Source organism: Lepus europaeus, chromosome 16 (genome assembly GCF_033115175.1).
Source record: "Lepus europaeus isolate LE1 chromosome 16, mLepTim1.pri, whole genome shotgun sequence".
In the NCBI taxonomy this organism is placed as follows: domain Eukaryota; kingdom Metazoa; phylum Chordata; class Mammalia; order Lagomorpha; family Leporidae; genus Lepus; species Lepus europaeus.
In genome coordinates this window covers 58,182,933-58,194,946 of record NC_084842.1, presented here as the reverse complement: position 1 = coordinate 58,194,946, position 12,014 = coordinate 58,182,933, and the positions used below count along the sequence as shown (strand labels likewise).

Genomic DNA, 12,014 nt, shown 5'->3' with positions numbered 1-12,014 from the left:
ATACTAATATTAGAGCTTCTGAAAATATGAGCTGTTGTTTGAAACATCTTTTTGCTATTTTTTTTAGTATTTTTTTCTTTTTTTTTTTTTTTAAGTTTTATTTTATTTGAAAGACAGTTACAGAGAGAGGTAGAGAGAGAGATTTTCCATCCGCTGGTTCACTCCCCAGATGGCCGCAATGGCTAGAGCTGGGCCGACTTGAAGCCAAGAGCCAGGAGCCTCTTCCAGGTCTCCCACGTGGATGCAGGGGCCCAAGGACTTGGGCCATCTTCCACTGCTTTCCCAGGCCATAGCAGAGAGCTGGATCGGACGAGGAGCAGCCAGGACTAGAACTGGCACCCATGTAGGATGCTGGCGCTTCAGGGCAGGGCTTTAACCCACTGCACCACAGCACCAGCCCTGAAAGATTTTTAAAATTACAAAACTTACGCCTGTGTGTGTTAAATATCCAAACTATAAGAGTGAATGTAGAGGCTTTTTTTTTTATTTTGACAGGCAGAGTGGACAGTCAGAGAGACAGAGAGAAAGGTCTTCCTTTTTTGCAGTTGGTTCACCCTCCAATGGCCGCCGCAGCCAGCGCACTGGGCTGATCCGAAGGCAGGAGCCAGGTGCTTCTCCTGGTCTCCCATAGGGTGCAGGACCCAAGCACTTGGGCCATCCTCCACTGCACTCCCTGGCCACAGCAGAGAGCTGGACTGGAAGAGGAGCAACCAGGACAGAATCCGGTGCCCCGACCGGGACTAGAATCCGGTGTGGTGGCGCCGCAAGGCAGAGGATTAGCCTATTGAGCTGCGGCGCTGGCCTTGTAGAGGCTTTTAATAGTATTTCTGAGGATCTTTCCAGAAAGTTTTTTTTTTTTTTTTTAAAAGATTATTTATTTGAAAGTCAGAAAGGAGAGAGAGAGAGAGAGAGAGGTCTTCCATCCAATGGTTCACTCCCCAGTTGGCCACAACGGCCAGAGCTGTGCTGATCTGAAGCCAGGAGCTGGGAGCTTCTTCCAGGTCTCCCACGCAGGTGCAGGGGCCCATGGACTTGGGCCATCTTCTACTGCTTTCCCAGGCCATAGTAAAGAGCTGGATCGGAAGTGGAGCAGCTGGATCTCAAACCAGTGCCCATATGGGATGCAGGCACTGCAGGTGGCAGCTTTACCCACTATGCCACAGTGCTGGCCCCCCCTTTTTTCAAAAAAAAAAAAAAAGATTTATTTGAAAGGCAGAGTTACAGAGGGAAGAGGAGAGACGAGGGGCTGGGAGGAGAGAGATCAATCCATCTGGTGGTTATTCCCCAAGTGACCGCAGTGGCCAAGTATGGGCCAGGAGCCCAGAGCTTCTTTTGGGTCTCGCATGTGGGTGCAGGGGCCCGAGGGCTTGGGCCATCTTCTGCTGCTTTCCCAAGCACATTAACAGGGAGCTGGATTGGAAGTAGAACAGCTGGTTCTTGAACTGGTGCCCATATGGTATGCCGGCACTGCAAGCGGAGGCTTAACCTACTACACCACAGGAAGTTTTCTATGCATCTCCAAATGTGTGAATAATCCTTTTGCTCAAGTGAAAATTCTTTTTATTTACTTTATTGATCTGAGAGACAGAGGTAGAGACTGAGAGAGAGTCAGACGGATCTCCCGTCCGCTGGTTCCGTTCTCAGATACCTACAGTGATCCTTGAGGCTGAGAGCTCAATCCAGGTCTCCCTTGTGAGTAGCAAGGATTCAACCCCTTGAGCCATCACCTGGTGCCTCCCAGGGTATGTGTCAACAGGGATCTGGAATTGGAAGTGGAGCCAGGAACCAAATCAAGGCACTCCAACTAGTATGTGGATGTCCCTAGTGGCATCTTAACAGCTAGGCCAGTTGCCCACCTCCAAGTGAAAATTCTTTGCCTTACTTTTTTCACAGTTTATTTTGTGGACCTTTTTTCATTAACACATGTAGAATTTACAGAATGATTGTGTAATGCTTTTATTTTATGGTTGTATGTTAATTTATTTAGCCAGTTCTGTATTAACAATCCCTGAGCTGTTTGTATTCTTTTGCTATTACAAATAAAGGTGAACGGGATTTTTTTTGCATATGTTTATCTCTGCACTCTTATATAAGTATTTATCAGTATGTAAATTTCTGAAAGTTAATTGCTGGGTACAAGGGATTGTGTATTTTGTCACTTTCACACATCATGAAGATTGGATGATCTTTGAGATTCTTTTCACTTTTAATCTGATGTGAAAACAATCTAATTATATGGAAGTAATTATTTTAAAATGTTTTTGTCATTTTTGTAGTCTCAAAAACATAAATATAAGGTCCTTTTCCGGGAACCAGACACATGGTGGAAGTTCAAGCCGAAAGAACTTGCAAGGTAAAACAATAGAAAGTCCAACTAGATTTTTCTCTCCTCACAAATGATGAATAAAGCAAAATTGATTAGATATCAAGCTTGACATTTTAAAACTGGTAATAAATTTTTCGTTGTTTATGAGGAATTTATATATAGTTTTGTTTCAAAAAATAATTCCAGTTATCTTATAAAATCAGTACTTTATTACCTTTTAATAATGTGTTAATATCTGAAAATAGAACAGACCCTCAGATTTGGCACACGAGTCATGTGCAATTGGGACAGATAAATTATTGTAGCTGCAAAGTGACTTAGAATACTGGTGGGTGGTAGCACAGTGGTATTTCATTCCCCTCCCCCAAGGTTATACTTTTTCCTTTATTGGTTGTTTGACTCAGGGCATGAACAATACAATGTGTTTTGCTCTGTTTTGTATTCTCTGATAGCCCTAACAATTTTGGCTGGGCTGTTTTTCTTGGAAATTTTAACTCATTTCAATACTCACTAAAAAACAATCCATTTTAAGTATTATTCATGATGTTGTGTGACCATTACCACTGTCTAATCAGAACATTTGCATCTGTTCAAAAAGAAACTCCATACCTGCTAGCACTACTTCCAGTTCCCCATCTCCCATCCCCCATTTGGCGATCATTTATCTGTTTTCTGTCCCTGTGGAGTTCCCTATTCTGATCATTGCATATAAATGGAATCATTTGTGGCCTTTTATGTCTGTCATCTTTCACTTAGCATAATGTTTTTGAACACCCATATTGTGGCATATATAAGGACTTAATTTTTCATTAACCTTTTATGACATTGCTGGATTTGGTTTCTGTTTAGGATTTTTGTGCCTGTGAGAATGAGTGAAATTGACCTTTAGTTTTTCCTTCCTTGACCTGCCTTGCCTTGCTTTGGTATCATGGTTTTAATTCAGAAAATTAATTGGCAAGTTTCTTTTCTCTTTTCTGAATGTAGGACCCTAAAAATTGGTGTCCTATAGAGAGAGACCCCCAGAAGCACGAATTCCAGTCCAAGCGATGCAATAAAAGCAAGAGGAAGTTTATTTCATCTGCGCAGATGGGCCAACTCTTAAGCACAACAACACTCTCTAGTGCAGTGTGAGAAGAGAGGCCCTAATCATCAACTGCTCAGAATATTTAAGGCTAAAAACCACAACATTAGCATATCTCCATAGCATGACACAGAGAATCACAAGATAAACCGCAGCATGACGAACCATCATAAGATCCAGGATAAGGGGACGAAAAGACCTTGAGCAAGCATAAACACGGGGTCATCATGACCAAAAACTTAACATAGCTCCTAAAATAATGGTCATATGCTCAATTATCTCATAAAAGCATTAGCACAATCATCACATGCTACCAAGGTCAGTTAAAGTCTAGTTATCTTAAAAAAATACATTTTGCAAGCCAAAGCATTTTGTACAAAAGCAGAACAATATGCAGTTAGCTCAGCAGCTCCATTTTAACCCTTCCTATCTTAATTTCACATTCCAATTTAACCCCATCCTATCTTAATTTCACATTCCCCCCTTTTCTTTTGATCAAATTTTAATCTTAAAATTTTAAAGAATTTCTACATATATTCCCTCTATAGTTTCGGTCTCAACACTTTGGTCCTGCCTTCGGTCCCGCCTTGCTAGGACCATGGCATAGGCGGCAGCAGAAAGCCCATGCATTACAAAAACTAAAAATAAAAGTAGTACTATTGAAAGAGTATTCGACCGTACAGTAGGGGGCAAATCAGTCGAATTAAAACTTTTAGATGTATTTGCTATCTGGGGAAGTGTAAAGGTCGTGGGTTGGCCCTGGGATTTTATAGTTGTGGCCCCAGGGACAGGCCTTTGGTGGGAAGTCGAGGTTACGACTTCAGTCACAGGCCCTTGTCTAAACAATGTAGGCCATGACCTTTGATCCTCCCACCTCCCCAACATACTGGGACCTTCAATTTGGGGAAAGGCTTCTTCTTTAAGTTGGATTTTAAATAGAAGCCCGGGATTATAGTCAGAAACATAAAACCTTAAGCCCCATATTCTTCCCCTTTTCCAGTCAGTAAGGTTGGCCTTTTTTCCTTTTTCTGTGAAAGAAATATTAAGGGGCATAGAGCAATTGGGATCTCTCCCAGGAGTAAAATTACGGTGTACAGTAATCCAATCCCAACTAGAGGAGGGTTTCCAATATATGTGACCAGTGGTCTCACATCCCCAGGCCTTACAGTAGAAAGATTCTGCTCCCCCGCATCGTCCCTTTTCTTTCGTAGACCTGCCATCCTTAGGGCACACATAAAACTCTTGTTGTTGTAACTGGCATCTTTTTATCTTAGACTCGCACCCAAGCCGCCCGGAGCCACTAACCAACGCACCAGGGGCGAACGCGACACCACAGGCTGCCAAGTTATCCATTCCCTCTACTAGCTTACATACATCAGGGTGCAAGGCAGGCCACCATGTCCCGGAGGGGGCCACGCGGGAAACGGACCACACGACCTCCGTGGTACCAGACTGCACCTCCCACGTGAGCCTCACCGGGGCATGCAAGCCGCCCATAATAGGGGTAAAAAGAATTGTAAGCAGCACTAAACAGTTTTTGAAATTCTTATCTTGAGTGGGTTTTGAGTACGTTGTAGTTTCCATTTTGGTGTCGGCTCGTCAGCAGGGTCGTCGGTCTCTTGTCTCTGTTCAGCTGTCGCCCTCTTGACGTGTGACACGTGTATCCAGGCGGCAATTCCGTCTACCTTTATCGCGGTCGGCGTAGTCAATAATACCATGTAGGGTCCTTTCCAACGTGGCTCAAGCGTCTTAATCTGGTGTCTGCGGACGTAGACAATGTCCCCAATCTGGAACGAATGCGGGAGCGCAGGACACTTGGACTGGTATACGGCAGTCAGCTGCTCCCCTATTTGCCTGTGGATGAGCTGCAAAGCTCGGAAGCGGGTCTGTAAAGTAGAGGATGTTGCAAATGAGTCAATACTGGGTCCCAACAAATCTGCTGCGGGTGGAGGGCCTCCGTACAATATTTCATAGGGTGTTAATCCACATACAGAAGGTGTGTTACGAGCCCTAAACAAAGCCATCGGCAGCAGTTCGACCCAGTCTCTAGTGCCAGTCTCCATTGTTAATTTAGTTAAGGTCTCCTTAATTGTTCTATTTATTCGTTCTACCTGACCTGAACTCTGGGGCCTGTACGCACAATGCAATTTCCAATCAATCCCCAGCACTTTGGTCACCAACTGACTTACCCTGGAGACGAAGGCGGGTCCATTATCCGACCCCAATACCTTAGGCAAGCCAAACCGCGGAAAGATTTCTTCTAATAACTTCTTAACCACGACTTGTGCTGTCTCCTTTTTTACTGGAAACGCTTCAGGCCAGCCGGAAAAAGTATCTACAAACACTAGAAGGTACTTAATTCCATATCTGCCTGGGCGGACCTCTGTGAAATCTATTTCCCAATTAATTCCAGGCCTAGCCCCCCGTATCCGGACTCCTTCAGGTATTTTAGAACATCTGGGATTTACCTTGGCGCATGGGATGCAGGCCTCTACGGTTTGTTTTACTGCTGTAGGTAGTCCCAATAAAAAATGGGAAATCTCCTCCCTATCCAGTAAGGTCCTTAATTTCTTATACCCTAAATGTGTCCATCTATGTAGATCTTGCACTAATCTCCTAGTTTCTTTTGTGGGCAGCACGACTTTGCCCTGTATTTTCCAGCTTTTAGTGGTTTCGTCGTAGATTCCCCCTAGCCTTTGTATGGCTGTCACATCTTGTTCGGTATAATTCCATTCCGGCCCCCGGATGGGAGGGTCTTGCACATCGATGTTTAACACGCAGCTATCCAAGGCACTAGTTCTGGCTACCTCATCCGCCATCCGGTTACCCTGTGCCACTGGATCCTCTCCTTTTTGGTGGCCAGGGCAATGTATGATGCTCACCTTCTTTGGCAAGAAGAGGGCCTGTAGGAGATCTAGGATTTCCTGCTTATTTTTAATTTCTCTGCCTGCTGAAGTAAGCAGTCCCCTTCTTTTGTATATTTCACCATGCACATGCGCCGTAGCGAAGGCGTATCGACTGTCTGTATAAATGTTTACCCTCTTCCCTTTTGCCTGTTTCAAGGCCTCAGTCAGAGCTACCAACTCAGCTTTCTGTGCTGAAGTGCCTGGTGGTAAGGCAGAGGCCCAAACAACAGTCTTTCCGTCGACCACCGCCGCCCCTGCCCTCCTCTCACCTTGATGGAGGAAGCTGCTGCCATCCGTATACCAGGTGTACTCCGCGTCTGGCAGGGGCTGGTCTGTCAAGTCCTCACGGGCCCCGTAGACTTCAGCCAGTACCTGTTGGCAATTGTGACTGACCTGCGTATGGTCTCCTGGTTCCGGCAGTAGAGTGGCGGGGTTGAGAGAGGCCGTCGTTCCAAACCGGATGCGCTCGGGGTTGAGTAACATTGCTTGGTAATGGGTAATTCTGGCATTTGATAGCCATCGATCAGGTGGCTGACGTATGACCGTCTCAATAGCATGAGATGTCACTACGGTCAGTGGCTGTCCCAGAGTCAGTTTGTCGGAATCTTTCACAATCGTGGCCACCGCCGCTATCATGCGAAGACACGGGGGCCACCCAGAGGCGACACTGTCCAATTTCTTTGAAAAATAGGCCACCGGTCTCTTCCAAGGTCCTAATTTTTGGGTTAAGACTCCCTTTGCAATCCCCCCTCTTTCGTCTATATATAAGATAAAAGGCTTGTTGGGGTCAGGCAGGCTTAGTGCGGGGGCTTCCAAGAGGGCCTTTTTTAGTTGATCGAAGGCCAACTGCTGTTCTTTTCCCCAGATGTAAGGGGAATTGTTTTTTGTGAGGGGATATAGGGAAGCCGCAATCTCCGCAAACCCAGGGATCCACAGGCGGCAGAAACCGGCACTTTCCAGAAATTCCCTCAACTGGCGTGGGTTTTTAGGTGGGGGTATAAGCGCCACCGCCTGTTTACGTCCCTCCGTTAGCCACCTCCTGCCCCCTCTCAATTTATAACCCAGGTAAACTACCTGTCGGGCACATATTTGGGCCTTTTTGGCAGAGGCGCGATATCCCAGCTCGCCTAGCTTCTGGAGCAGGGATTCCGTGCCCTGTTTACAGTCCTCTTCGGTTTCTGCTGCCAGGAGTAAATCATCCACATACTGTAAAAGAGTCCATTGAGGGTTACTCACCCTAAAACTTGCCAAGTCATGATGTAAAGCCTCATCGAATAGTGTGGGCGAATTTTTAAATCCTTGTGGGAGTCTGGTCCAAGTCAATTGCCCTGAAAATCCAGTCTCCGGGTCCTTCCATTTGAATGCAAACAAAGGTTGGCTCTGGAGACTCAATCTCAGACAAAAGAAAGCATCTTTTAAATCTAGCACTGTATACCAAGTGCGTGATGGAGGCAGAGTGCTTAGCAAGTTGTACGGATTTGGCACGGTCGGGTGAATGTCTTCAACCCGACGATTTACCTCGCGTAAGTCCTGCACAGGTCGGAAGTCATTGGTGCCTGGTTTCCGTACCGGCAGTAAGGGTGTATTCCAAGGGGATTGGCAGGGTTTTAATATTCCCAAGTCCAGCAGTCTCTTAATGTGGGGCCGGATTCCATCCTTTGCTTCCTTGGTCATAGGATACTGCCGTACAGATATTGGTTCAGCTGTAGGCTTTACATTTACTATAATAGGTGGCTGCTGAATTGCTAATCCTATCCCTCCGGTCTCTGCCCAAGAACTCGGAAACTTTTCGATCCACTCAGGGGCTAGTGAGGTTTTATTTTTTTCTTTGTCATTGTCATATAGACGATGTTCATCTCTTAATTGTAAAGTCAATACCTGCAGAAGGCGCCCTCCAGAGTCCGTCACTGAGGCCCCTTCCTTCTGGAAATGAATCTGGGCTCCCACCTTAGATAGCAAATCTCTTCCTAATAATGGATACGGGCAGTCTGGTACCAAAAGAAATGAGTGGGTGACTTGGCCAGTGGCTAGATCTACCTGTCGTTCTGTGGTCCAACGGCACATTTTTCTTCCAGTTGCTCCCTGGACGCAAGAAATTTTTGAGCTAAGGGGGCCAATATTTTTGTTTAGAACTGAGTGCTGAGCTCCGGTATCCACCATAAATGTGACCGGCCTGCCTCCCACTCTCAGGGTTACCCGGGGCTCAGGGGGAGGCTCCTGGCCCTGACCCCCCTAGTAATCGTCCTCTTCCCCCAGGGAAAGAACTGGAATGTCAGTCTCCTTTCTTCTTCTGGTGGCATTTTTATTTGGACAATCTCTGGCCCAATGTCCTCTTTCCTTACAGTACACACACTGGTCTCGTTCTACCCGCGGTTTATTTGTGTCTCCCGGGTATTTCTTTGTTTGACCTCTACCATAACCTGACCTATCCTGCCTATTAAATTCGCTTACTGCGGTGACCAAAATTTTAGCTAGTTCCCTATTTTTCTTTTTGTCTCTCTGATCCTGTTCTTTTCGCATTCTTTCCTCTTTTTCTTCCTTAGTTTCCCTCTTGTTAAAGATTCTCTCTGCCTCTTTTAGGAGATCCTGCAATGTATAACCCTGTAAGCCCTCCAGTCTCTGCAGCCGCGCTCGGATATCTGGGGCCGATTGGCCAATGAAAGACATTATGACATCCGACTGCCGGTCAGGAGCCTGGGGGTCAAACGGGGTGTACATCCGGTATCCCTCCATCAATCTTTCTAGAAACCCCGCCGGGGTCTCCTCATTACCTTGGGTTATGGCACGTACCTTAGCCAAATTGGTGGGGCGTCTCCCTGCCCCTCTGAGACCTGTCAGGAGAATCTGGCGATAGAGACGAAGTCGTTCCCTACCGGCTGCCGTACTAAAATCCCAATCTGGTCTGGTCAACGGGAATGCTGCATCAATCTCGTTCGGCAGTTGGGTAGGTTGACCGTTGTCCCCTGGAACATTTTTTCGAGCTTCCGTGAGAACTCGCTGTCTTTCCTCCGTGGTCAGGAGAGCCTGCAGGAGCTGCTGGCAGTCATCCCAGGTTGGTTGGTGGGTTAAAAGAATAGATTCAATTAATCCTGTCAAAGCTTGTGGATCTTGAGAAAAAGGCGGGTTATGGGTTTTCCAATTGTACAAATCTGAAGCTGAAAACGGCCAGTATTGCATCTGATCCCCCACTGAGCGAAGTGGGAAAGCCTGTGCCTCCCACTGGCCACCCTCACTCCCCCCTCCCCGACGCAAGCGCAGCCTGGCACCCATGGGGGTTGTACGAGCCGGGGGGTCCTCCCCCCCTTCTCCCTGCGTAGAATCCGGGGAAGGTGCCGCAGGCTCTCTCGGGAGGGGTGCGTAAGGTGGTGGGGTATCAAAAAGCAAAAGATCCTCCTGCCCACCTGGGAGGACCGAGGGTTTCTTTGCCTTGTGGGAGTCTAACTCCTTTAATGGGCAAAGGGCCGAAGCAGGGGCAACCAGCGAATTTTGCGCTGGGTCTTCCCACACAAAGATGTCAACTGACGGGAGCCCGCTCTGATCCGCGGGTTGCGGTTTTAAAGGTGTTACGGACGGGGGCGGGGCGGGTAAGGCACCCGCCACGACCCGGTCAGCCGGGAGAAAGGGTTTTACCCATTTTGGGGGGTATTGTGCCAGGTCTTCCCACACAAAGATATAGGGCACTTGATCCGGGTGCCCTTCCTTGCCTTCTCTGCAGACCTGGCTCTTCACCTGTAAGATAATTCGAGAGTCAAAAGTCCCGTCCCGCGGCCACCCGATGTTGAAGGCTGGCCACTCGGACGTACAAAAACTTGTCCAGTTCTTCTTCTGCACTCTCACAGACAAGTTTTGGGCCCGCTCCCGGACCTCTCTCCAATGATCTAAAGTAAGACTCAAAGGTGTAGTTAATTCCTGTCCCATGTTGGAGGGGAAAGGCAAGTAAGGTTAGTATATTAAAACACAGAAAACAACCACAAGACTCACAAATCACAAGACTCACAAAAAGTCACAAGACTCACAGAGACACTGCGCGCAACACTGGAACGAGACCTGCGCGCCTTAATGAGACGAGACCTGCGCGCAACAAAACTGAAACCAAAACGGGAGTAGCTGCTGCCACCAGCTCTTCTCCCGGGAAAGAAACCCTACTGAATAGCTTCCGATGAGAGCGAAGCGGCTGCCACCCGCCACGCTCCCCAGGTAAGCTTAATAATGGGAGCGAAGCGGCTGCCACCCGCCAGGCCCCCCTAAAATACCGCCTCTGGAGCGTCCCCCAGGGCTGAGCCAGGGGCACCGGGCACGTCTGCCCCTACCCACTATCGGCTCAATTCTTTCGGCGCCTAGCGCCCGGACGCCTAGCGCCCGTACAACATAAACCTCCGGTACGTCAAGCGCCCCGGGAAGGAATAATAAAAAATCAACCAGACACACAAAAACACTTAAAACAGCAAAAACTTACCTCCGATTGGAAAATGGAGCGTGGGTCTGGGGTCTCCAATCCCGGACGAGCCCCCAATGTAGGACCCTAAAAATTGGTGTCCTATAGAGAGAGACCCCCAGAAGCACGAATTCCAGTCCAAGCGATGCAATAAAAGCAAGAGGAAGTTTATTTCATCTGCGCAGATGGGCCAACTCTTAAGCACAACAACACTCTCTAGTGCAGTGTGAGAAGAGAGGCCCTAATCATCAACTGCTCAGAATATTTAAGGCTAAAAACCACAACATTAGCATATCTCCATAGCATGACACAGAGAATCACAAGATAAACCGCAGCATGACGAACCATCATAAGATCCAGGATAAGGGGACGAAAAGACCTTGAGCAAGCATAAACACGGGGTCATCATGACCAAAAACTTAACATAGCTCCTAAAATAATGGTCATATGCTCAATTATCTCATAAAAGCATTAGCACAATCATCACATGCTACCAAGGTCAGTTAAAGTCTAGTTATCTTAAAAAAATACATTTTGCAAGCCAAAGCATTTTGTACAAAAGCAGAACAATATGCAGTTAGCTCAGCAGCTCCATTTTAACCCTTCCTATCTTAATTTCACATTCCAATTTAACCCCATCCTATCTTAATTTCACATGAATTTATCTAAGTTTGAATGTTTGATAAAATTTACTTATAAAGCTGTCTGGAGTTGATGTGGTTTTATAAGAAGATTCAGTTGGAATTTCCTCATCATACTGTAGTTCTCAATTTTTTTAAAGACTTTATTAAACAATTATAGTTTTCTATTTTTACATCCCTGATGAGTTAAAAGTTCCTATTTTCAATCCTAATCTGTTCACATAATCTTCCTTTTTAAGAAATTTTTAAAATTATCACCAGCAATCAGTTTTAAAAATTAACCTTTTCAAATAACTCTTGGCTTAGTTGATCTTCTTTATTGTAAGTTTGTTTTATGTTTAATTCTCTTCTGCTTCTCTTTGTTCTATCTTCTTTACTTTTTAAAAAATCTGCTTTTTTTATTCTTTTTTTTTTTATACTTTTTTACATGAGAGTTTAGAACATTTTCTACAATGAGAATTTGATGGCATAAATTTCCCTGTTACTACTTTAGCTGCTCTCACAATGTTATATATATGATGTTTGTTTTATTATTAGTTATTCTCTAGTTTATATTTGGTTAGTTTTATTCTTTAACTCTTGGGTGGTTATTTATAACTGCTTTTAAATTTCTTGAACAGATGAG

General features: G+C 45.9%; 1 protein-coding gene across 9 annotated transcripts in view; it reads left to right on the top strand.

Annotated features, from left to right (window-relative positions):
• Window positions 1-12,014, top strand: part of N4BP2 (NEDD4 binding protein 2) — a 116,690-nt gene that overhangs the window by 52,622 nt on the left and 52,054 nt on the right. For all 9 annotated transcript variants that reach the window (XM_062213804.1, XM_062213809.1, XM_062213802.1 and 6 more), the window contains one exon: window positions 2,277-2,353. In XM_062213804.1, coding sequence (XP_062069788.1) covers window positions 2,277-2,353 — 77 coding nt within the window. The remainder of the gene's footprint in view (window positions 1-2,276; window positions 2,354-12,014) is intronic.